The 1389-nt window shown below is 31.6% G+C and overlaps 1 protein-coding gene across 1 annotated transcript; it reads right to left on the reverse strand.

The window, feature by feature from the left end:
* Positions 1-235: 235 nt before the first annotated feature.
* LOC111690117 (RING-H2 finger protein ATL3-like) lies at positions 236-988 on the reverse strand. The gene has a single exon (XM_023452575.2). It carries the CDS (start codon positions 986-988, stop codon positions 236-238), a length of 753 nt encoding a protein of 250 aa, XP_023308343.2.
* Between the last annotated feature and the right edge of the window lie 401 nt (positions 989-1389).

The raw sequence follows: 1389 nt of genomic DNA on the forward strand, positions 1-1389 counted from the left end.
TAAAGCATGACAAAATTCCTTCCAATCAACAAATTCTACCTGTTTGTGGTAACGCCAAAACCACTCTCGAGTTCTACCAGATAGTAAAATGTGTAAGTTTTTACATACGATAGAAAAGTCATTATTGAAATTTTCCCTAGTTAGACACCCCACTCTATAAAGAAATTCGTCTACACTTATGCCATCACTAGAGCCATCAAATTTTATATTCCAATTTTGGATATAGAAGTAAATTTTATCTGAAACGAATGGCAAAGTTTTCGTCAAATGAAACAGAATTATGGGAAAATTGGCGAATGTTTGAATTTCTATAACGGTTATGAGTATAATTTGTAGAATTAGGAAGATCTAAAGGCTGTCTAGCGTGTGAGGGTGGGAAATTTCTGTTATCCATGAGATTTTGAGAAGGCTGAGCAATGTTCAGATTCTGTAATAAACAGGTAACAGTATTCTCAATTAAACTTGTTAATTGAGAAGGATCTATAGTAATGGAATTATTTTGGGAATTGGTTTCCTTATTTGCTATAAGAGGATTATTTTGGGCTTTATTATCACTCATGGATATAAGGCGAGTGATCTGCGGTGTATTGTTTGGCCTGGCTGTGGAGATTTCTGATCTAAATTCAACGCTCGGCGTTTGTGGCTCATTAAACAAAGTCTTTGCATTCTTTCTAGTGTTGTAGTGTTTGGCCACAACTCCTCGCGTTTTAGGAGTAAATACTTTCGATTTTTCTATCGGTTGAGAATTTTCTGAAAAACTAACTGCCTTTAATTCAGACAAAGCACAGGGCCTTTTACAGCAAGGACATTCTGTGGAATGAGAGAGATATTTCTCGATACAAATTCTATGAAAAGAATGATTACATTCCGACATAATGAGACATTCTTGCCCATCGGACATGTTCTTATTACAAACCATACACAATGACTCATTATATACTTCAGGCATAGCTGAACTGGGAGGTGGAGATCTCTCTAACATAGCCATTTTGATAACCGCTAATCAAATTTATATCCTCAAGTAAAAAGTTAAAAAAAAAAACTTCGAAGAACAAAATATTATCGCCAAATTTGGAAAAGAACAGAATTTGCGAAGTAAAACAATACTTGAAACCAAATGTTAAATACCTACTAAGAAAATCAAAACAATTTTCTATGATTTCGAAAGGCAACTTTTCTAAGCAAATACAAAAAAAAAAAATTTAAAAGGAATTTGATACGAAAACCTAAGAATACTAAAATATGTTTTCATAAATATATAAGAATACAACAAAATTTTTAACGGATTTAGAAATCTTTTATTTAGTTGTTAATAGAAAAATTAATTTTGAGAATATTTAAAATTTTCTTAGATTTTTCCCACTAAATTAAATTTTATCTCACAATTTT

This window comes from Lucilia cuprina, chromosome 6 (assembly GCF_022045245.1).
Source record: "Lucilia cuprina isolate Lc7/37 chromosome 6, ASM2204524v1, whole genome shotgun sequence".
Taxonomy (NCBI): Eukaryota; Metazoa; Arthropoda; class Insecta; order Diptera; family Calliphoridae; genus Lucilia; species Lucilia cuprina.